Source organism: Zootoca vivipara, chromosome 8, assembly GCF_965207765.1.
Source record: "Zootoca vivipara chromosome 8, rZooViv2.hap1.1, whole genome shotgun sequence".
NCBI lineage: Eukaryota > Metazoa > Chordata > Lepidosauria > Squamata > Lacertidae > Zootoca > Zootoca vivipara.
This window is the reverse complement of record NC_142591.1, coordinates 50,116,192-50,138,189: the sequence shown is the minus strand read 5'-3', so window position 1 is coordinate 50,138,189 and position 21,998 is coordinate 50,116,192. Positions and strand designations below refer to the sequence as shown.

The 21,998-nt window shown below is 39.5% G+C and overlaps 1 protein-coding gene across 3 annotated transcripts; it reads left to right on the top strand.

Annotated features, from left to right (window-relative positions):
• Window positions 1-559: 559 nt before the first annotated feature.
• On the top strand, window positions 560-21,768 carry TCEA1 (transcription elongation factor A1). 3 transcript variants are annotated; one of them, XM_060277838.2, is made up of 11 exons: window positions 850-865; window positions 2,953-3,030; window positions 5,986-6,048; window positions 8,186-8,291; window positions 9,536-9,623; window positions 12,668-12,816; window positions 13,831-13,887; window positions 15,177-15,331; window positions 16,103-16,249; window positions 19,942-20,013; window positions 20,886-21,768. In XM_060277838.2, exons 3-11 carry the CDS (start codon window positions 6,022-6,024, stop codon window positions 20,892-20,894), a joined length of 810 nt encoding a protein of 269 aa, XP_060133821.1. In that variant the 5' UTR covers window positions 850-865; window positions 2,953-3,030; window positions 5,986-6,021; the 3' UTR covers window positions 20,895-21,768. The 3 variants fall into 3 exon arrangements, with proteins under 3 accessions (XP_034980870.1, XP_034980869.1, XP_060133821.1); XM_035124979.3 differs by lacking the exon at window positions 2,953-3,030 and having other exon boundaries at window positions 560-865; window positions 12,671-12,816; XM_035124978.3 differs by lacking the exon at window positions 2,953-3,030 and having other exon boundaries at window positions 560-865.
• Window positions 21,769-21,998: the final 230 nt, after the last annotated feature.

Genomic DNA, 21,998 nt, shown 5'->3' with positions numbered 1-21,998 from the left:
ATCCAGTAAATGGCGGAGGCGATATAAAAAACAAAAATCGACTTTTAGCTTAAGAAACCTTCCCGCATCCCACACCGGTCCTCTTTCCGCTTACAGGCCACCCACCCTCTTACCTGGGTAAGGCCCCATCCCGATCAAGCACCATTAGGGCAACTCATAAGGCAAGGGGTGCGTACACACCATACAGTTTTACATTTGAAAGGTTTCCTCCCACACCCCCCCCCAAAAAAATAAAAGCAATGAGAACTGTAGTTTCCTCCTCTCAGACCTACAGTTCCCAGCGTCATTATCAAACTGCAGCTCCCGAGATTCTTGGGGTGGTGCGTGCTTTAAATGGATGATCTGCTTCTCCTGCGGTTCCTCCTTAGACAGTCTCTCCTGATCCCAACTCTCTGATGGAGAAGTGACATTTTCTTCCAAGCTCAGCAACAAACAGCCCACAGCGTCCCTCCATTTCCGCTGGGCGGGCGCAGCTTTTGAGCTTTGGTGAAGCTCCACCTTCTCCTCCCTTCCATCGATGTTTTCGGCTTTCCCGAGCACCGCCTGGCTCTTTTTGCCTAGGCTTGATGAGCGTAGCCTGGCGCCGCGGCTGCCGAGCTGTCGCTTCTGGGTTCAGGCCGGTTTATGTGCGGTGAGCGGCCCGGGCTGTGGGTTGGCGGCTCCATCTTTGCTGGCGCCGGAGTCATTGTGGAGCAGCAGCCGCCGAGGCAGCGTTAGGCATTCGCGTCGGCGGCGGCGGAACTTCGCTCCCCGTGATCAATCGCATCGTGGAGCGTAGGCGCCGCGGACAGTCGCCATGAGCGCCGAGGATGAGATCATTCGCATCGCGAAGAAGATGGACAAGATGGTGCAGAAAAAGAACGCGGTGAGGCGATGAGCCTGGGGGACCGAGTGCCGGTGTGTGTGTGTGTGTGTGAGAGAGAGGGGGGGGGGTTGTTCCATCGAGCCCCTCGCGCGCTCGGCTTGAACGACTGCTCGACCAATCAGCTGCGCCTCGCGCTCAGCTGGGCGCCCGCCTTTTTTTTCCGAGGGGGAGAACTGAGGGGCTGCTTTTTTCGCGCGCGCATCCTCTTTTGTGAGGCCTCAACTGTCACCTTTCGGAATGTGGGTGGGGGAGAGAAAGGAAGCACCTCGCTTCGCCCTCATGCCAGTGTGGCAGGTGGAGCCGTTCCTCGGGGGGGGGGGGGTCTCTCGACTGGTGACGACACTGTACGTCAAAACAAGGCACTTTCATTCACGGGCGACGTTTCCTTGGGGAGCAGCCGATTCCTTGCCCTCCAAAGAACCGGCAGTCCAGGGACCCACGAAGTAAAGCTCTTGCCTGTGGTGTATTGTGTGTGGCACTGGACCGCTTCGCCATGGTACACTCGCTTAAAAATGTGGTGCTGGTTGTCAGAAGGGTGAACTCTTTCTCTTTTCACAGATCTGAGAAGAAGATGCAAAAATATGTTATGAGTCTCGTTTGTTTGTTGATTCATTCATTCATATACAGTATATTTATCGTAAGAGTATTTATACTATGCTTACTCACCTAAGTTCTCGAGGCAGCTTGCAATATATTCGAAGCACAGCAAAGCAGACAAGGCTACAATAGTTACTACAGCAGGGCAAAGGTGTATCTGTTTCCCCTGCTTGCTCTCTAGTGTTCCATCAAATGCTGTTCTGGAACTGACATTTGAAGCAACCAGATGTTATTCCTGCACGGCCTAGGACTTAGTCATAGAATCATAGAGTTGGAAGGGTCATTTAGTTCTAGTCCAACCCCCTGCAATGCAGAAATCTCAACTAGATCATGGACTCAGAATATGATTCACTAGCAATGCAGGAGGAGGTGCTGGGGGAGCAAAGATGTTAACATGCCACCTCCCCAATAGGTATATGTTTTCTGGGTATCTGTCTTCACCTTTGATTCCATTTTCCAATGGGAAAATAATTGATAGTCTGCATTGGTTTTAACTGGCTTATGTGTCTTGTAAGTTTCAGCATCTTTTTGGAAATGTTTGCTAGATATCATATCATGTGTTTGTACCTCACTGCGGGGACGGTGGGGAAGCTTCAGTCCTATGTTTAAATAGCCAGTGAGATATAACCATAAATAAATGGCACCTGAATATTAAACTATGCTTTATTTTCGCTTTTAAACTTCTGTGAATATTTTCGCTTTTAAACATTTCTGCATACAAGTCAGTTGATGAAGATGTGTCACTCAAAGTGTGTTCAATAAACTTGACCTTACATTTGTCATTTTAAAATGAAATTTACATCAACATGATTCTCACTCTTAAAAGTAGAGAACTGAGACAGTTGTCCATAAAAGTTAAGTGAAACAGGTAAAAGTTCCCAGCTAATTTCATAGTAATAATGTCATGTGAATTCAGGGGGGAGGCATTCAATCATCACTGAAAGTGGTCTATGCCTTCCTCAAACAAATATTAAAATTATAGCAGCTATACTATCTTTGATAATAATTTTGATTGAGATGGTATATTTTAGATATCAACTTCATATATTTTTCTCTGCTTGGTGAATTATGCTTTCGGAATGCTACTTGAGGCTTGATACAGGGCTGTGTTAAAGGCTTTGTTACTTATTATGTATACCACATTCACTGAAAGAAAGTTATTTTAACTTGGTAAGTGAGTGCACAGTGATGTAGGAACAGTCATGTGTTACTATTCTTATGGATTTGGGGTTGGATACTCTGGCCGCTTGTATTCTTCCAAGCCTCATGATGTGAGTTTCTTGCTGCTGGACCCACACATCTCACACCTACAGATTCAACTGGTTCAGGCCCAGTGTGTATTAAAATACTATTCCTTAAAAAATAATAATCATATCAGCACGAACTGTATACTTGTGTTAAACTAAACCTTGCAAGTTATATTTCTGACTATCAATGCTTGTTCTGTAGTATAACCAGTGTAACAAATTACCTTATTGTGTAATGAATAGGTGCAAGTTGGCAGAGGTAATTTTGCACATATGGATTTTCAAAAATCGAGAGCAGTTGAGTAAGATTAGAGAATAAAGGTAAGCAGTAGCTTTTCCTCTTACAAGGTATGGAGCCAGTATGTGTTAAACAACTTTCCATGTGCATTCAGCTGCAATCCTATGCTCACTTATTTGGGAGCAAGCCGCATTTAGCTCTGTGGGACATGCCTTTGAGTAGACATGTGTAGGATTGAAGTTACAAATCAGTTGTACAAATTTATATCTAGCTATAGCACCATACTTTTCAAATCCTTGAATATGGAACCTAATTGTTGTTGTGAATAAATATATGGCTTTGCATTTATCTTTATTTAAGCAGCAAGGTAAAAGAGAATAGTTTCATGCACACTTTTTAGTTTGTCATGTTACTGCAAGTAACATTCCCTTATCACAATCTTTCAAGTGGTATTTCAGAAGATAGTACGTCAGGTTGAACAGTGAAAACTCCTGCCGTTTATTCAACACAGGCTTTATTTTGTTACAAACTTTCTACATACAGGAAAGCCTCATTTTGCACGGTGCTTCCATTCCAGCTTGCATCAGTGGAGTGCGCGTAAACCCACTCTAATCATCGCCTGCTCCGCCCGCGCTCTGCCCCTTTTAAGATGTCTTAATGGCACTTTGGGGCTACTTTCGAGCTTGGCGACAGGTGCTTGTGCACAGTTGTGTGTCATTCGGATGTCCCTAAATTGATCGTTGCCTTTATTCTGGAATCTATACTGTTTCTTTCTCTGTAAGATCAATGGAAGACATATTCCTTTTAGTAGGAATTGAGATGCATTCATTAGTACCAGTACATTTTTATTTGCATTAGTTTACAGTTTTAGAGATCCTTTAGTGAAAAGCATTTCCATGGTATCATAACTGCATGTTGAATACAGGAGAGAACAAAGCTACCATCAGGCTTGTATGGCTATAAGTCAGTAAACAACTCTTCCAAGTTTTTGAATGAAACAAGTGGAGTGATTTCTGCCTCTTACATCATCTAATACAGGTAGATTCTGCAATTACAATGAAAGATAATACTCTCTGCCCATTCTGGAGCTAATTTAGATGTATTATGCTAAGTTTTGTATGTAAATTATTACAAATATCATAGGCAATAAGCTATAGCTCTAATTTGTTCTTTTCGTGTAGGCTTAAGATTCAGAGAATCTTATTTGGAGGGTTACTATCTTTGATTGCATTTAAAAGGTGTCATTTATTTTTTAGATTAAATAAGTTATTTTACTAGAAATGATAGTATTTATTTTTGTGACAAATTTGTTTGCAGAGTTGTAAATAGATAGATTAAAACTTCAAATATTTGATCATGTTTAGTTGCACAAATTCTAATAAGCTGAGAAAGGGGGAGTACCTTATTAAAAAACCTTTAGAAATCGAGTTTTAGATGGATTTTTACCTGGGAGTAAGCCCAATTGAACTGATCTTAAATCATTGGATGACAAAAGTACTGTGGGTGGGTGGTTCCTATGTCTGAGATACTGACCATTTTCCAGTTTTGGATAAGATTACTCTCCTCTGAAATAATATAGGTTTGGGTCCTTGTCTTTTGTGACTTGTGTAGCCATAGTGACTAGGAACCCCTTTTACTGGCTATGGCGGCTGCGCCAACTATGACTGTTCTTGAACAGGGACAACTTGACAAGGGTGTTCATAACATCAGTACTTGATCATTGCAACGTGCTCCGTGTGGTTGGACGATGCTTGTCCATGATTTGGAAGCTCTAGCTTGTGCAGAATTCTGTATCTAGACCGTTGATGGGGACAGACTACTCTCAGCACATAACAAGAGTGCTTAAAAGCTTGCACTGGCTGCCCATATGTTACCCACCCAGGTTTAAGGTTACAAGGCCCTTAACAACTTGAGTCCGGGATATCCTAAGGACTACCTGATCCCTTGTAGCCCTGCTTGCTCACTGGTGGGGGAGTCTCTGTTGGTGGTTCCCCATAGCTCTATTATACTTTTATTCAAGACCTCAGTTACTGGGATGTCTCTGTTTTGTCAGGAGCCCGGCACAATATATTCCACTTCTTTATTACATACCTTTTACTTACTTTTAGTGGCCTTTCTCTTTATAAGGTGAATATTGAATATCTTTATAAGGTATCTAAAGAGAAGCAAGCTAGTAGCAGAGAGGTTAGTATAGTAAAGTGAATTGCATGCTTAACTGTGCTTTGCTAATCATAACTGCTTTTAATCTGTGATAATATAGATAACAGTTGCCTTTGACTTGAGAGCCCAAATTAATTGACGTAAAAGTGGAACTTTCATTTGTTGAGCCCATCTGGTTTACTGCAAAATGTACCATATAATGAAAAACCTGATCTTACTGTGCTGTGTTGTTAAAATCTCATTTCATTTCTCTTGAGGGATTGACCTGTAGTTAATTTCAAAATATTAATTTAAAATTACTAACTATATTAAATATAGGTAGAATCTAATATTCATATGACTGCTTTAGTAAAATATATTTTCTCACCTCCTACTCATTTTGAAAGTAAATTAAAGTTTTAGCACTTAATAAAATTTGGAATAAACAACAACTATATCATTAAAACTGGTGAAACTTTAATGGAACAATTGCTCACAAGCAAGATTGTATTTGCCTTGGGAATGCCAAGTTAAAGTTTTGCTTAAGGGGTTTTTGTAATTAACTAAAACCTAGAGGTACAGCAATGACCCTAATTCTGTGCAGGATTTGGTGGGAAGGTGTAGTTATTTAACAAGCATCCCAACAACTGCTTGTCTCACAAAAAAAGTGTGCCTCCAACTCAAGATTGACTAGTCAGATTAATGTTTGGAGAAACCATCAGTTGCTACTAGATGCTTGTGAAATAAATATCTAGACTGATCTATCAGTGTTTAGGTTCATCATAAGTGTTTTCATATTGTGGAACTAGGGTTGAATAAAACTGCTGTGTTTCATAGTAAATATTCTTTTAAGTATATGTGAATATGCATACTGAATCTTTTTACAATATATTTTACAGGCTGGGGCTCTTGACTTACTCAAAGAACTTAAGAATATGCCCATGACTCTGGAGTTATTACAGGTATGTCTTTCCAGTGCTGCAGTACCTCTTATATACATTTTATTATACCATAAACATATGGAAACAAATTTTCCTTTGAAGCCCTTCCCTTACTTTCCCTGCATCTGACATCATGTATGAAGTCAGGTGGAGGCTGCATGGGCATGTCTCCCCCAAAACGGCCTCACCGATCAAAGGGGGAGGCCTGGTTGGGCCAAGTTTGGCCTGAAGGTCAAAGGTTTTCCACCCCTGTTCTGTAGTCACTTTAGATTGTTGTTCTTATGGAAGGGAGTATGTTCCTGTAAAAGGGAATGTACATGCACGTTAGTGGAATTACTTTGCTGCTGCATATTGTTGCATATAAAAGGTACTTGTATCTCTATGACTGATTATCCCTGAGTATCAGAAATATTACTATTTAAGTAGAAAGCTGAACATCAATATACATGCATTCCAAATTACACTGATAAAAATGTATGGCAAGCATATTATCACATCTTATAATAGAAATTCAGGACATGAATTTTCTTTATTTAGCTGGCACCAGCCTGGGACAAACTTGCAAAAACCTTTCCTGCTGCATAGGAGGCAATTCTTTCTTGCCAGAGGCTTTTAAAAACATGCTAGAGGCTTTTAAAAACATATAAGGAGACCTGTACTGTACTACATATATGCAAGCTCACCATTACTAGGCCTAATTTTTACTTTATTTGGTGCTGAACTTTCTTTATTCTTGAACTTGCTTTTAGAGTTGGAAAGGATTAAAATGGAACTAATTTAATAAGAGTTGCAATCTGAAAATATGTTTAAACGAAAATAATTTTTTTTGTAACAAATGCACATTATGCCTAGTTTGTTCAATTCTCATTCTCTCTCTCTCTCTGAACTATAGATGGCAGTAGTACTCTTTTAACACTGCTTGACTGGAGTCCTGTATAAGTGAAGCTGATTAATAAAATGTGATTAAAAAACAAAACCACAAGATAAATCTTGGTAGTCCTTAGGGTTTCTTTTTCTTTTTCCAATCCCATGGTTTTCAGATCAGTTAAGACAAGCAGTTATAAGTGGAGAATATATAATTTTTGAAAATTATAATGAAAGTTTATTTGTAACTTGTATCATTCAGTCATCTACCCATGCTCACATTAAACCTGGAAGTTATGTTACAGAAGTCATGTTGCATTAAAAAAAATTCAGTTGTTATGTAGAAGTATAGTAGTATAAAAAGTATTCATTGATAAGACTTAAAAGTGGATTGTTAAACTATTTATCCCATAGTTTGAGGTCCTTGAAAAGAAAGATATTGTTTGTGATTTTGCACTGAAGAGGGACTTTATCCATATTTGATGTGTGTATTTTCTTTGAAGGAAAAATATTTGCTTATGATTCATACTCTTTAGTAGTTATAAAAATCTATAAATCATCTAGATCTATAAGCCTTTGCTAAGTTTAGAAATCACACTTAACAGTTTTAGCTTAGAAGGTATCTGGCAGGATATATTTGCGCTAGGTGTACTTAAAGCACTTGCCTAATGTATTGCTTTATAACAGATGTTGTTCTAGAATCATATTGTCAAGTTATGATCAACCTGCCTCCATAATACTTAAAACTATTTCCGTATTCAACAGGGATGCATATACAATCTAAAACCAGCAGTTTCTGACAATTAGAAAACAATTAAAAAAACAATTTCAGATAAAACTCAACTTCCACCAATACTTTCTCCTTGCAGAAAACCAGATTCTCTTAAAATAATTTCCCTCGAAGGCTAGCAGCAAGGAGTGCAAAACATGCAATTCTGTTGCTCTTAAAGGCATGCTTGTTAATTAACCAGGTAGTTGTTGAAGAGGATCTTAATTAAAGAGAGAGAGGGCAAAAGCCTTAGAGGCAAAAATATTAGCTAGCCTCCCTTGGATCTCAACACTGCAAGCAGTACTTTAATGTCAGTCCTTGTGTATGTGGAGAATTCTTAAATAGAAAAAATAGAACGTTTGGCTGTGGCTTTAAAAAAATTACTTTGGAAATCATTTGCTGTTTTTGCTCAATATCTGATGACTTCATGTATTCTCTCAATTGTATTTGAAATCCTTGTAGTGGTTCTAAATATTATTATATAAATTCCTGCTTTTGAGTGTTGATACTTGTGCTTGGTTTCAGTCTACAAGAATTGGAATGTCAGTGAATGCAATACGCAAGCAAAGCACAGATGAAGAAGTTACATCCTTAGCAAAATCTCTCATTAAGTCGTGGAAGAAGTTATTGGGTATAACTATGTGTTTTCTTCTCCTTCTACAACTTCCAGATTAATATACAGAATAATAGATTTCTGTCTGTTTCTGTCGTTCTTGCAAAACCAACTAACTCTGATACATGAACCCTCCCTTCATTTTGAACTTCATTTTGTCATTTTAGTAGAGGAGAGATATTTCCACTACAATGGGGCAAGCAATAAAAACAACCTGGCAACAAATTGGTTGTTCTGGGTGGTGGACATGGTTGTGGGTGGAATGTGGAAACTGGATGTTATTGAGAATGCTCTGCAGTATCAGTGAGGTTTTCATTGGACAATTTGGAATGATTGCACAATAGGAAAATAACACTATTATATATCTATATATAGATATAGTATAGATATATATTAACATATACGTCGTTGCACATCAGACTGTTTTGTAGAAACCAATAGTGGATAGTTTGTAAAAAGCAGTTATTCCAAAAATAAATACATAAATTGAGGAATGTGAAAACAATTAAGAGCTGGCAAGTTTCTTATATTATTTGCAATATACATACATACATACATACATACATACATACATACATACATATATCTATATCTATATATATCACATATTGGTTATATCAATCAAAATATAAGCTTCTCACTAAAATTGTAGAGCACAAATTAAGAGTACGGTATATAAAATACAACCAGCATCTTAAAAATAGTCTAGATATAGAAGATACTTTCATGCTTCATTTACACTGTAAATCTATAATTGTTCATCTAGATTCTATATAATACATGATTAAGATTACCCTTTTCCTCTGAGTTGATGAAATAGGCATATATACCACAGCCTTGACTCAGAGTCTTCATTCTTTCATATTCTTGTTCTGTCTAGGGCTAGGTCACTATATTATATGAATGTCATTGCTCTTCTCTGTGCCCTCCACCCCATTACTGCAGGAATAGCAGCACCCAAAGATTAGCAGTGACAAACCTTCGCAGTGATTTGAGGTTATGACATTTGTGGGTCATCCAATAAAGTGCATACTTGCTCTTACAAGAAAGTACTTTACTGATATAGAAACTTTATTATACTACCTACTATTTATTTATTTTGGAACCTTGCTTTCTGTGCTTTCGGTGATATGGACTTAGCTTGCAGGGTAGTTGAATGAATTACTGAGATAATATATATTAAGTACTTATACTTAATATATGCACTCTATAAATGATACATATTGTCTGTGTATGTATATATTTATAAATATATATTGCAGATGGACCAGCAAATGATAAGGATTCTGAAGAAAAGAAAAAAGAAGCAGCTTCTTCATCACAAAACAGTCCTGAAGCAAGAGAAGAAAGGTATGTCTTCTACCTTTGGTGTTGGTGGTAGAAAAGAAGCAGTTGGTCAGGGTCAACATCTTCTGTGCTTATTCAAGGAAGTGGACTGCCCTGCCTCCTAGTGGGCAGAGTGGTTGGGTTAAGTTAGAGGTCCTAAAAACCCAATCTTCATACATTTTTGCTTTCTCAGGTTCTTGCATCCCCTTTCTACCTTCCCATCTTTGACCGGCAGGTACTAGACCAGGCATCCCCAAACTTCGGCCCTCTAGATGTTTTGGACTACAATTCCTATAATCCCTGACCACTGGTCCTGTTAGCTAGGGATCATGGGAGTTGTAGGCCAAAACATCTGGAGGGCCGAAGTTTGGGGAGGCCTGTACTAGACAGGGAGCTCTGGAAACCATATGGTCACAGGAAGCACATTGCCAGGCTGGTGGCTTCCAGAGGAACTTTTACTGCACGAAGTAGTGTTACCAATGAGCCACAGCTCTTCTCCAGCTGCTGAGAATGCTGCAGCTACAGGAAAGGGCACCATCATGCCACAGCAGGTGTTCATGTTTGTCCTGACTCCCTCCACTTTCATATCAGGCAGGTAGGGGACAAAACATGACCACTCAGATAGACACTCAAATGCCTGGAAGATGAGCCTATCAGCACCATGCCTCACAACCAAGCAGTGTCAAGTGAGATGAAATGGGAAGGCCTGGAAGAGCCCATCCTGCACAGCATGTTTTTGGCACCAGACAGACAGATGATGTGAAATAGAGTGGGTGAGTACCTCACCACTCCTTTCCTGATCTCACTGGGAAGGGATCTTCTCCCCAGATTTATGAACTGAGTGAAGGTCTCCTAGGCAATCAAATGGGCCTATCAATCTGTCTCAGACAGAGCCTCTTATGCCTAGTCTAAAGACAAATTCCCTTACAAAAGACAGGGGAAATGGACCCAGCTTCAGGGCAGGTTTAGACACACGCATTAGAGAGGCCATGTCACAATTCAGAAGTTCATCCTTGGAACTTTTCATTTTCCCAGTGCACTCTTTGTGAGGGTATCTGCATTAGCGACATTCCATTTCTCATTAAAAATGTCTGTAAGACAACAACTATAATACATTTAATACTAGGATCACGAAGAGTCGGACACCACTAAACGACTAAACAACAACAACATAATACATTTATAAAGCATTATAAGATATGTATTTGCAGACAGTCTTTGATAGGAGGGGTTTTGGAAAAAGTTATACTACAGTAAGGTGCTGGTCTGCAAGAAAGATCATCCTGAAATACTATCACTCTGTTATATCCCAAGGTTGAGGAATGCCAGAAGAGAAAACAGAAGTTTGATTACTGCGACTTGCTCTTTTCTGGGACTCCCAAAGGGCATTCTACCATTCTCTTTCTTTCAGTACATGGGACTTTTCAAGGGTTCTGCCTCACTACACATGTGAGAGTGGTGGAGAGTGCCTTTTGGGAAGTTTCCAATGCCCCCCCTTTTGTTCTCTACCTTTTTTATTGTAGTTTTTATTGTCACTCAAGTGTATAGTTTATATTGTGGAAAGGAGTGGAGGCGTAGCGTTTGCTCTGGTCTGAGAGACTAGAGCAAGCCTTCCCGTGAAGAAGCAATTGAAGATGTTGACTCTGCCTGTTTGCTCCAGAAAGGGTGCCATCCTGAGGTTTAACAGTGCTTTCTGGGAGTCTCAAATAACAGAAATTCATTGTGAGAGGGGGATTTGTTTTCCCATGTATTTTGCAGATACATTTAATACTAGAGAAAGCAGAAAGCCTGTGCCATTGAGCTGGGATATATGAGTGAATAGCAAAGGTTATGAACTGACTATAGGCCATTCTTCACCAAACTGATGTCCTCCAGATTGCATCAGCCCTAGCTAGTGTGGCCATGCTGCTTGGCACTGATGGGTGATATAGCCCATAACATTTAGAGAGCACCAGGTAGGCAAAGGCTGCCATAGACCCTACCCTGTTTATACCTTAGTTTACTTCTTGCATTAGAATTACACAATATAATATCCTGATATTTGACACAGCAACTATGAGAACTGTGGGAGTTTGCATTGGAACACAGCTAATAATGTAGATTTTGTCTTGTGCTATAATTTAAAACAGCATAAATCCCAAAATGAATACATCTAGTCACTTTTCTGCTACTTGTGTGAGAGTGCAGTGGAGCCTAGCAATGTTCTTTGCCGTTATGTCAGCTATAATTTGTGTGCCTGTTTTTTGTCATTTTCTTTTCAGTAGGTCAAACTAGGACATCTCAGACGTTAGGTAGTACTGTCTTTCATTTTGATTTGTGACTTAACACAGGCAGCATTTAGGTGACATGGTAAATAACCAGTTGCTGCTGAAAGCACTCCTGCTGTACTCCTCTTCTAGCATGGGCAGGATCAACAAACCACAAGCCTTGGCCTACCGTGGCATCTGAACCAATACTAGTGATTGTGAAGCCCAGATTGGCATTTGCCTTCAAGTTGTGCTTTGGAGAGAAACAAACCATGAGCAGTGATTTGAACTGATGCTAAGCAAAGGCTTGTGTTAGTTGCTTGTGCCAGGGAGGAGAGCAGCAAAAGTGAGTATACTAGTATGCTGCTCATTCACGAAATTGTGTCAAATGCCACCTCTTATTTCTATTCAGATTAGAGTATAAAAATATATAAGCCATTTCTAATATTTTGGCTAGCATATAATTAGTGCTAAAGGGTGACTAGTAATGAAACTGCCTTAATAACTGCTTTATGAAATACAGTACTGCATTTTTATTTTATTTTTTGGTATCTGTACAGTACTTAGCTATGCCCCAACCTCTGTTTCATATTTTAGATGCAACTCTGTTCAGTGATCGTTTTTAATTATTTCCATTGTTATTACTATTTGCATTTTCATATTTTCCCCCTTCTCTTTTTTTCTCTTTATATTTTTGGCATAATGAAAACAGCTTTAATCAATAAAAATACTTAAATAAAGAGAGAAAGAGAAACTGACTAAACACCAGTTACATTGCAGAAATACAATGAAACTATATTTTATTTTATTTTATTTGTTTAGCAGTTGCAGCAGCAACTCTAGCAGTAAGAAAGAAGAAGCTAATGCTTCCTCAGAATCATTTATTTCCTCCTTTCCTCGAGCTCCAAGCACATCTGATTCTGTACGGATGAAATGCCGAGAAATGTTAGCGGCAGCTCTCAAAACAGGAGGTAAGGATTGTCCTACCACCTTTACAGGTCATCCTCCTTGACATTTCCTCTCTAGCAATGTAAATACCAAGTGAGTGGTGAGGTAGTTTTGTGATAGATGAATATAACTAACCCCTAGTATATATGTCCATTGGTAGCAGGTAATGCTATTCGTGACAAGCCTTCATATAATACTGTATTCCTCTCAGAGAGCTTTCTTCAATTGCTGTGGTTTCACGCTGTGTTAGGAATGCTTAATTCTGAAGCTTTATGAGATGAGTCCACAGGAAGGAGATGGGAAAAAGAGTAACTTTCTTGCCTCTCCCTGCCAGATTCCAGAACCTCCTGAAATCACCTGGGATTTTTTATTAATAGGTTGGGCTATGATGGAGGAGACTGAGAGGAAAAGGGAGAAATCACAGAAGAGCAGGCAGAGGCATCTTCTCAGAGCTGGAGGCTTTTGGGGGATAGGCTGTTGGGGTTGACAGGGCAAGGAGGGGTGGAAAAGTCCCCCTCCACTCATCGTCTTCTGCAGACTGATCTCCTAGTTGATCCAAAGCTGTTTCTAATGGAAGCGTTGCACAGGAAAATATATTATCAGAAGAATCCTATCAAGGAAGGCTGCTGAAACACTTGACAACAAAGGAGTGAAATGTTTTCTAGTGGGGAAGATTAAAGAGAATCTGAATAAATTTTGTTTTCACTCAAGGATATTGGACAGATGAGCATGTATGAACTGTGAGGGAGAGCATCTGAGGACTTAGAGAGGTGTAGAGGTTGCTAAATTAAAAATTAAGAAGTCACCAGGTCCAATTAACAACCTGAGAGCTGTTCATTAACTCAAGAGTTCACAAAATGGCTGATGTGAATGCAGCATCACAAAGCATCTCTTGTTGCACTTACTGTGTTAGACAGTAGTCACAAAGAATCACATTAAGTGTTCTAGAAGAAATTTTGATAAAGGGTGATAGAGAAATGTGTTGAATAAATGTTTTAATACATATTAATAGTCATACAACTCACTTTCTCTTTCAGATGATTATATTGCTATTGGTGCTGATGAGGAAGAGCTGGGTTCTCAAATTGAAGAAGATATCCTTATCTGTACAATTAGTTTTTTACCATCTATTTTGGTTCACTAGGCTGATGCTAACTCTTAGCTTCCTCTTAAAATATTTTATGACCTTTTTGCTCCAAATGTGCCTCTAATTGTTTGTGATTGTCTCTATTGTTAATTAAGACTTTTAATTCTTTTTATGAACCACTTTGAATGTAGAAGGCAATATAGTTAACTATGTTAGCAAACTCTTGTGTCAGTTTTTATACTATTCAGTAAAAGGCTGCTGGAACAATGACCTCTCCTTTTTAATTTTACAAGGTGTTATATAAAGCCTAAAGATAACAAGGCATAAAAAATGAACGTATTAAAATGAAATATTATATATTATACAGTACTTATTAAATGCCAAATGGCATGTGTTCTCTAGGCACAGGCAAAAGGAAAAATAGATACATTAAAAACACTATAAGATGTGCAAAAACAAATATACAAACATTAAGCAATTATAAAATGCTGCTAAAGCCGATTATCAAGCAGCAAACAAGAGAATAGCGACACATAAAAAACTAAAGGAATGCAGAATTAAATCAAGAAATTTAAAATAATTGATGTTAAAAACCTTAAAAGGTATGAGAGATCAGAAGGGATTTTGTCTAGTACTAAATAACATTAATTAGGTGCCAGGCAGGGCATTCCATAGTTTAGGAATGTGACTTCGTAAAGGGTGCAGTTTGCCAAGCACTCGCCTTCTGCAAATTTCATTTCAGTGAAGCAGCTATACAGAAGCATCCTTTGAACCTTTGCCTAGTATCTGCAGATTTGTGGTAAACTTTGCTGCGCTAAGATTACATTCCTGGACTAAGATTATATTCACCATGTGTTCTAACATTCCTCTTCAGTCTCAGCAGGCCAGTATTGTATTTTTAAGAAGCTCTTGTCAGTTCAAAGAAAGGCACAGATGTAGATGTAAGTAGTGGCGGAGCTTCAAGCTCCGGCACCGGGGGCGGAGAGGAGGCGGGCGCTGGGCTGGCGCACGTTCTGGGGGCGTGGTGCGCCGGCCGCGGGGGCATGGCACACATTCTGCGGGTGTGGCGCACGTTCTGGGGGCATGGTGCGCTGCCTGCGGAGGCGGGACACCCAGCGCGGGCGGGGGGCAGCCGCGATGGCACCCCCTGGGATCACGCTGCCCGGGGCGGAGCACCCCTATCGCCCCCCCTCTTCCTACGCCCCTGGATGTAAGGCTAGCTTTGGTGAAATGTTCATAAAAGAATGGATTGCAGTGTTGTGCTATTCCTAAGTGTTGTCCTTAACTCATAAGTACCTATATTTCAAGAACTAAAAAATACAGACATGAAATACAAAAATAGAGTACGCAGCAGGATAGCAAATCTTAAGGACACTAAGAATCCTAATCTAAGAAAAAATGTTTTATGTGGGAATATACCTCCTGACAGGTTTGCTAAAATGACAGCAGAAGTAAGTAGCCCATTCTTTGATTTTCATGCTTAAGATTTGAGTGTAATTCCATTCAACTAAGAGCTGGATATTTTGGAAACAAAATACTTTGATGTACTAAAAATGTTAGCAGCAAACAGTGATGTTTGCTTGAATACAATGCCTTAGCTATACTGTCTGCATGTTGGGATTGAGTAGGCAAAGAAACGTTGTCTTTTATGTGTGGCTTATCTTCCGGAAAGCATTAAGGTAAAACTATGTTTTTAGTTCTGCCCAAATGGGTTTAATCCTCCCGGAAGTAGTAAGATCCACTAGCAACTACCTGTGTGCTGTCTGGATTCACTTTAAATCTGTCCTCCCTAATCCACCCTCTAACAGCAGCTAAGCACTTGCTCAACTGTACCATGTCTCTTTATGGATTTTTTAAAGATGAAGAATGAGGTTGGATGCCATCTGCATAACAATGACACCACTCCAGAATTGTACACTATCAGTCCTAGCAACTGCATATTGGTGCCCCCAAAACAAAGGAGGCAAAATGGAATCTTGTCATCTTGTGCAACATATAGGAGAATTCTCATGGAGTTGAGCCCTCCAGATGGGGCACAGGGGACTAGTCAAAAATTGCCTCCCTCCTTTCTTATGGCAGATTCCTTCCATCAGCAGACAGACACTGTTGGATACCACACAAACTACACAATAAGTAGCCTTTAATTTGGATTTGAAAGTTGTAAGTACAATAAAAATATTTTAAAGCCTATTTCATCATCTCTCTCTGTACCCTTACTCCAGGAGATGGCAAGTGATGAACTGAAAGAGATGAGAAAAAATCTTACCAAAGAAGCCATAAGAGAGCATCAAATGGCTAAAACAGGAGGAACTCCGACTGATCTCTTTACATGTGGCAAATGTAAAAAGAAGAATTGTACTTACACTCAGGTATGGCAAGTGATATTCTCCAACATTTAGCCTTCATAACCTCACCACATTCACCATCAACAGGACTTGCTTATGAAAGATTCCATATCTGAGCAGTGAAAGCAGTGCCGATTGTGGAGGCTGTGTGTGTTCTTGGGTAAATAACAACATGAGTGTATGATGGTCAAAGTTTGAATGGACTTGAGAGCATCCAATTTTTTTGGAGTAACAGCAGTAAAACTAGATATTTTGGTTGTAGCCATAAATGTATATGTGTTTACAAGTGGTACTTTTTTATCCTTACAAATTATTAATTTTTAAAGATCTTATTGAAATAGTTAAATAGTAGAAGCAGCCAAGGCTCCTCATGATCTGCTATCAGGTTTTGTTTTTGTTTTTTGGTAGAAATGTGTGACTCAGAGTGTCTGTTGTCTGGTGATTCAGTTTTACTGGAACTGGTTTACAGTGCTTAATTTATTAAGTATAAATCGTCAAGATACTATGAATATGTGGAGCTGTCTGGGCTTTGGAGTATGAAGTGCTGTTCACATTAAAATGGAATATGAATAGTAGAATCCTTGGGGCTAGTTTGTGGGTGGGTAGCTGAATACATCAAGTAGCTGAGGGTAGTAGAAATCAGTCAAGGTAAGCAAGAGGGTATTATCTTAGGTAGAGACGCTCACTGTGCATTGTTGTTGTTTAGTCATTTAGTCATGTCCGACTCTTCGTGACCCCATGGACCAGAGCATGCCAGGCACTTCTGTCTTCCACTGCCTCCCGCAGTTTGGTCAGACTCATGCTGGTAGCTTCAAGAACACTGTTCAACCATCTCATCCACTGTGCATTAGTTTCTTGCTATGCATTAGGCCTTTTCATCTTCTCCATACCCATCCACCCCCTTTGCTCTCAAAAACTGCCTGAAAATTGTTGGTCCCTCTAAAACAAGGATAGGACGTCTGTGGCCCTCCAGATGTTGTTGGACTGCACTTCCTTTCAGTTCTCACCATTGGCCTGACTTCCATAATTTTTTGCATCAGTTTTTTGTTGAGTGCCCCTCCGGGGGTGAGGTCAAACCACGGCATTAACAGCACCAAAGTGACCTCTCCGGGGAACAAGCTTGGGCAGTGTATATGGAGGTCCTGGGCTGTCCAGACAAGAAGACACCTCTTGTGGCCTCACTGATTTGGTCCAAAGGAAAGCAGAGCAATACATTTGGCGCCCACTTGGGTACAGGAGTTACCCGAAGGAGGCATACTAGGTGCCATCCAACCATCTTAGAGACTCCACTCTAGATTTGTGTAGGCTTTTCTCCTTAGACCTTTCTTCTCCTGAAGATATCCCATGAGGCAGTGGAAGTTTAAGATCATAATTTTCCTTCTCCTAGATGGGTTGCCTTCCCAGGATGACAGCACATTCAGACCATTGGAACCACTATTGGTCTCCTCCACGCAATCTGCAGGAGCCTGTCATGCATGCAGGGGAAATCCCTAACTCACCAAGGGTTTGAGACCCATTGGCTACCCTCACCTGGTTTAGCCGGCCAGTCAAAGCCATTCCCATGCTGGCAGCTTTTAGGAGCCACAGGTGAGAGCTGAGTGCATGGTGGGGACCAAAGGTGGAGAAAGTGATTCTTTTAGAGAGGTTTAGTATTTCTGATATTAAATTTTAGGAATGTATATAGTCTGTAAAATCCCACCTTGTCCTACTACCACCACAGCAATCCCTCAGATATATGCTGATGATATGCAATCAAAGCCAGTTGGACTGACACAGCACCCAAGGCTAGAGATGTAAAATTTCTGGAAATTTCGAAGCCACGAGGAAAAGGATTTTCCCTGTGCTTTTTCCGGAAAAAATAGAAATTTTGGAAAAATTGAAAAAATGTTCAGTGTGGAGTAGTTTTACAAATTGTGTGAAACGCAATGTATATAAAAGTAGTATTCTTGCAATAAAACAGGTAACCACCACCCCTTTCCTCAAAAGCAACAAAAAAATCAAGAAACAATCAACATAAAAATAATCTGATTTGCCTCTTAGCACCAACAGCAAATAAAGTTAAGGTCCACCTCAATATTTAAGCTCCATAGAAGGCCTAAGGTAAAGGTAAAGGGACCCCTGACCATTAGGTCCAGTCGTGACCGACTCTGGGGTTGCGCGCTCATCTCGCATTATTGGCCGAGGGAGCTGGCGTATAGCTTCCAGGTCATGTGGCCAGCATGACAAAGCCGCTTCTGGCAAACCAGAGCAGCACATGGAAACGCCATTTACCTTCCCGCTGTAGCGGTTCCTATTTATCTACTTGCATTTTGATGTGCTTTCGAACTGCTAGGTTGGCAGGAGCTGGGACCAAGCAACGGGAGCTCACCCTGTCACAGGGATTCGAACCGCCGACCTTCTGATCAGCAAGCCCTGATCAGCAAGCCATAGAAGGCCTACCCTTTGAGTAATGGTTAAAAAAAGAAACAGAAGAGACAACATATACATGCAGTTTATTCTATTTTATTTTCTGAACTACTACCGTATCATTTTCCATTTTTTCTTCCTCTTCCTCTGTCATTTTTCTCATGGACCTCTAAAAAATGGCTTTGGGGAAAAAACTAGCTTTCCCCCCCAATTTTTCCGGGTTTTTTCCAGGCCTTCCCATCTCTACTTGAGGACAGCTAGGGCAAAGTGTAAGGCAATTTTTTTGCATGTCAGGCCCAGAAGTAACCAACATCTAGTTACTGAATAGTATGTTGCACTAAGGCTCAAACTCTGTTTGAAAGGAAAAGGATTGTGTGTGTTTATTAAATTGAATTTGTTTTATATTATAAACCGCATGATGGTAAGAGAGCTTCTTAACAGTTTACAAAAATAAACAATAGAACATTAAAATGATTGATAAAACACAGTTAAAAGCAGATATTGAAGAGTATTCAAACGATGAGTAAAGTCAGCTGGCCCTAACAAAAATGTTTTGAGCAGTTGCCGGAAAGAGTATAGTGAGAGCACCTGCCTGGTGTCAGTCGTCAGGGAGCTCCAAAGTGTGGGTGCTGGAAGGCTTGGGGGGGGGGGAACGGAAAAATTGGGGGTGAGGCAGGATTTTTTTCTGTTTTTTTTCCAAAGCTGTTTTTTCAGGAAAATTTGAAAAAAAGAAGTGTGTGGAATATTCAGACTATATCAAACTATTTTTTTTTCAAATTTTCCAAATGGCTTTGGAAAAAAAACAGAAAAAACTGCCCCCCCCCATTTTTCCAGCTTTTTTTCCAGGCCTTCCATTTTTGCTTCTTGTTCTTTCAGTGGCCCTTTATCTCCTTACTCCTTCTCCACCCACATTGGGGCAAATAAGATGTGTCACTCAAAAGGAGCTTCTGCAAGAAAACAGTGCCATCTGCTTCCAACTATCAAAAGATGAATAGAGGGTGGGAAATTATATATTAGGGCACTGAGTAGAAGAAGAGAATGACAAATGGAGTGGGTGAGAAAAGAGACAAGCAAAGAAGTTGAAGAGGGAGATTGTCCCCCTATTCCACCCCCTTAGTCTTTACTCACAGGTAAATATTGGGTTAAAAATGAGAATTGGACTGTGGTCTTAACACACATACGGAAAGTAAGCCTTATTGAACACAGTGAGTCTTGTTTCCAAATAAATATGCAGAAGCAGTAATGCATAAACAAATTGTGTGGCATAATATTAGTCAGTTTATGCTTGGAGTTCTTTTCTTCCCTTTTAGGTTCAAACTCGAAGTGCTGATGAACCTATGACAACATTTGTTTTGTGTAATGAATGTGGAAACAGATGGAAGGTAAAAAAAAAGAGTCTTGTTTGTTTTGTTTATGTAACAATTTCTGTTATATTACCTGATTTTTGAAAGAACTATATTTGTCTCATTCTGGGTATGTGTCTTTATTTATGAGCAAACAGTGTTGCAGCCTAGGCATAAAAAGAGAGAGGCCTGAGATGCCAATCCATTGCCCAGTCATATGGTCTCAGTGGCCTCACTGGCCTCTGTTGGAAAAGAGATGCTGAAATCTGTAATAAAATGGCCACCAGGTTTGATAGGACTCTAGAAGTCCTATATTCTATATTAACCTAGAAACCACCCCATGCCCTGGTCAACATTGAATTGCTTGAGAGGTAAAGAGGCACCCGGGTAGAGAGAACAGCAGAAAGCTAGAAATGACAGCCTGGTCTTATACATGTTTACTGAGAAGTCCCATTGGTTTCAATAGGACTTACTCTCAAGTAAGTTTGAAGCTGAATTTGTTTACTCAGAAGTAAGTTGCACTGCTTTGGTGGGATTTAATAAGGATTGGGAAGGAATGTGCACACACCATGTTTTATGCTTTCTCCCCACCCTCCCATCCCCGTATTTTTTACTAGCTTAACTTTTCAAGTTATATGGGTGGAAGTGACACACGCGCCATTTGAACATCAGCACAATCTGCAGGGTTTCCCCCCACATATAACACCCTAGTAATTAGGGTTTTTCATGTACTTTCTGCTGATCAGTGTTGACACTTAGGGGGTGGAAATGGGTGAATGAAAGTTCTGCTCCCATGCTTGTTAAGAATGTGAACAAAATGTAGGATCTTCATTTGCTTTCTCTCACTGGTGACTTAGAACTCTGCTATATTATATGCATATAACTCATAAATATTTCTTTTATTTTGACAGTTCTGCTAGAAGAATAAATTCTTGAAATCTGGACCAGTATGAAAGAGGATTTTATAATTAGCTTTAAGAACTAGGTCAAGCATCTAGATCCCTGCAAAAGTTTTTGGCTTTCCTTTTCCTTTCATGCAGACATCTCTGAAGTTAAATTTTGGATTTTGACACAGCCACCCTGTAGTTAATAGTCTGTAGAGCCAGGAAGCTCAATTGTATGGTGTAATTTCGATATCCCCCCTCCCATTTTTATAAGCAAGTCTACATTAAACTTTTATTAATGACATTTGGGTAACTGCTTTTTTTCTTAACTTTGTGAACAAAGAGTTGTATATCTCTGCATTTGGCATATCCAGCTGATTTTTTTTCTTGTAGAATAAAATTCATATTTAATAGTACATTCCATGTTAACCATTTTGGTGTGTTAGATTAAATAGTTTTGCTTTATACTCTCATAATAAACTATAATTTGTGTGGGTTACTAGACTGCATAAACCATTTTTTCAGTGGCCCTCAATTCTTCATTAAAAAATCTGATTATTTGTAACACACACATACCTCCTATTAGATTATCAAACTTTTTATGTTTTTGAAACCTGCATTGCTCTATCCAGTTTAATGTGCAGCCTTGAAGCATGTGCTTTATTATATTGTATTTAGTTCTAGAGAAATTCCTTAATGGTTAATTTGAACTTACTGTTTAGTTTCATTTTTATATTCTATAAATGAACAAAGATGCTCTGTAGTATGCTGCCTTCCTGAAGATGTAAAGCTAATATTTACAAATTTAAAGTGGTATTAGTTCTTGTGAACTCTTAATGACCAGCTCTTTTTACATGTAGAGTTGCTGATTTCTTAGACCTGAGGTCAAAAATAAATTTATGGTTTTTCACCACCTGTTTGGGTGGCATTTTGTTAGAATATTTCACTAACTGTTAAGGAAATACTGAAAAGCAAAGTACTTACAATCATTTATATTTTGATATAGTACACAAATCTATTACCGGTAGAACATGAGTTTTACTAAACATGGCTTCAGAAGATAAATAATTGACATGGAATGGATAATTGAATATTTTTCATTTTCATATTCACAATAAGAACAACATGACAAACTTTGGC

Bases quoted from the DNA above. Each gene is read 5' to 3' on its own strand.
- TCEA1 (XM_035124978.3), top strand. From the start codon at position 797: ATGAGCGCCGAGGATGAGATCATTCGCATCGCGAAGAAGATGGACAAG. The intron at 12,817-13,830 runs GTAAGGATTGTC...TTTCTCTTTCAG, and splicing joins GGCAGCTCTCAAAACAGGAG to ATGATTATATTGCTATTGGT. The intron at 15,332-16,102 runs GTAAGTAGCCCA...CCCTTACTCCAG, and splicing joins TTGCTAAAATGACAGCAGAA to GAGATGGCAAGTGATGAACT.